The 2,166-nt window shown below is 43.8% G+C and overlaps 1 protein-coding gene across 1 annotated transcript in view; it reads right to left on the minus strand.

Moving 5' to 3' along the window:
- The window catches only part of ENH_00069980 (meiotic recombination protein spo11, putative), a gene marked incomplete at both ends in the record, with an annotated part of 1,667 nt that extends 1,283 nt beyond the window's left edge, over nucleotides 1-384 (minus strand). Inside the window, one exon of the mRNA XM_013577508.1 lies at nucleotides 367-384. Within this exon, the coding sequence (XP_013432962.1) occupies nucleotides 367-384 (18 nt within the window). The remainder of the gene's footprint in view (nucleotides 1-366) is intronic.
- Nucleotides 385-2,166: the final 1,782 nt, after the last annotated feature.

Consider the following 2,166-nt stretch of genomic DNA (forward strand, 5'->3'; position numbering starts at 1 on the left):
AGTCAGCAGCCCCGCGACAGACCCTGCGGATGACATATTATCGTGCTGCTGCTGCTGCTGCTGCTGCTGCTGCTGTTGCTGCTGCTGCTGCTGCTGCTGCTGCTACCTACCTCTTTCAGAGGCAAAGACAGACAGAGAGGCTCTCGGGAGTTCCAAGTGGCCAAGCAAGTCCTACGCATTGAATTGAATTGAATTGCATAAAGTTGAATTGAACTAAAATTAAATTAAATTAAATTAAATTAAATTAAATTAAATTAAATCAAATTAAATTAAATTAAATTAAATTAAATTAAATTAAATTAAGTTTAATTATCTAATTTAATGCAATTAATTGAATTGAATTAAAAAAGAAAGAGAAAAGCGCACCTGCAGAAGGCGGTTCATTTGCTGCTGGTTTTTGAACAAGTCGGAGCTCTTGTAGTAGAGCTCTCTTTGGGTGGCTTTTTTTTTCTGTTTTTGTTCAAACGAAGTCAAATGAAGTTAAATGAAGTTAAATGAAGTTAAATTAAGTAATTTAATTTAATTTAATTTATTTAATTTAATTTAATTTAATTTAAAAAAGAAAGCAACTCCAGCGAATCGCACCTTCACGGCCAGCGCGTGGAGGTGGTGGAGCAGCGCAGCAGCTGCAAGTCGGAATAATCTTCTTGAAGTGGAAAAAAGAAACAAAAAGAATTACTTCTTGCAGTTCTTTCGAAACGCGCCATTGTCAGTCCCGGAAGTTTCTTCTTTTTGCTTCCTTTGTCGCAGTTTTCTTTTTCTGAGCAAATGAACTCCAGAATGTCGAGCGCGCATTGTTCAAGAGCTGCAGATACACCTGAAACGCGGCGAAAGCTGACTCAGGAAAGTGACGGAAACTCGCAATTAATTCACTTCTTTCGCCTTCTCCGTCCATTGTGGTCGAAAGAATACTCAAAAGAATACTCAAATATGTCAATCTGGGAAAAGAAAAACAAAAAAATATATAATGAAGTCACTTGTTGCAGCCAGCAGCAGTTGCTGCGGAAAGCTCAGCGTACACCCCAAATACTCGCTCGCCACAAATGCGAATTCTCCTTTTTCCTTTCATTTATTTGTCTCAGTTTAATTAAATTGATTTAATTTAATTAAATTGATTTAATTTAATTAAATTGTTTTAATTTAGCTTCCACAGCTCCTCCTGAGCTGCTGCGGCTATCCCTGAAATATCTGCATGCGCTTTCCAGTTTCTGCTGCCGCTTTCTGCGTTTTTGCTGCACTCAAGCTCGACTTGAAGGAAAATGCATTCCAATTCTTCAAGAAGAAATGCAATTTAACTTCTCATCAAATTAGTTTTCAAATTTGAACTAAAATGCTTTTCTGCGATTGCAGAAGCTGGCCAAAAGCCACACGAAAAAAACGGGCGAACAAAGGGGTTTATCTTTTGCAAATCAAATGCTAATTAAATGATTTTCTTTTCAAACAGAAGTTCCTTTGCTTCTTCTCCGCGGCCTCCACTTGCGGCTTCTCTTCTTTGTTGAGTCCCTCTGCTGTTATCCCTTGGGTCTCCTGCTGCTGCTGCTGCTGCTGCTGCTGCTGCAGTTGCTGCTGCGCAGCGCAGCTGGCGAAGTTTGCTGCAGCAGGTCAAGCAGCAGAAGGCGCAGCGCAGCGCTGCGAAGAGCAGCAAGGAGGTCAATAAAAACGCTGCGTTGTTTTTATTTCTTTTTCATTTTAGTTTTATTTCAAATCCAGAAAAGATCGGAAAAGAAAGCAGCAGCAGCAGCAGCAGCGCGTCCCGGGAGTCGGAGCAGCAGCAGCAGCAGCAGCAGCAGCACGGAGAAACGGGAGAAAGGCGGGTCGAATCCGGGCGAAGGCGAGCAGCAGCAGCAAAGCTCGCGCTCTGCTGCTGCTGCTGCTGCTGCTGCAGCAGCAGCAGCAGCGCTGCTGCTGCTGCTACTTGTTGGACTTTCTGGAGTTTTTGTTTTTTTCTTTTTCTGCACTTTTGCTGCGGCTCTTCTGCACCCGCCGCAGCAGCTCGGCCCTGGAGAGAGGCCTGGAGTCGACTTCTTCTTCTTCTGAAGTGTCTGTACTGTTGGACCTGTTGAGAGCCGAAGGCGGCTTTATTTGCGGGCTGGCCTTGCTGCTGCTGCTGCTGCTGCTGCTGCTGCTGCTGCTGCTGCTGCTGCTGCTGCTGCTGGTGCTGGTGGT

Source organism: Eimeria necatrix, genomic scaffold (genome assembly GCF_000499385.1).
Source record: "Eimeria necatrix Houghton genomic scaffold, Enh_scaff677, whole genome shotgun sequence".
In the NCBI taxonomy this organism is placed as follows: Eukaryota; Apicomplexa; class Conoidasida; order Eucoccidiorida; family Eimeriidae; genus Eimeria; species Eimeria necatrix.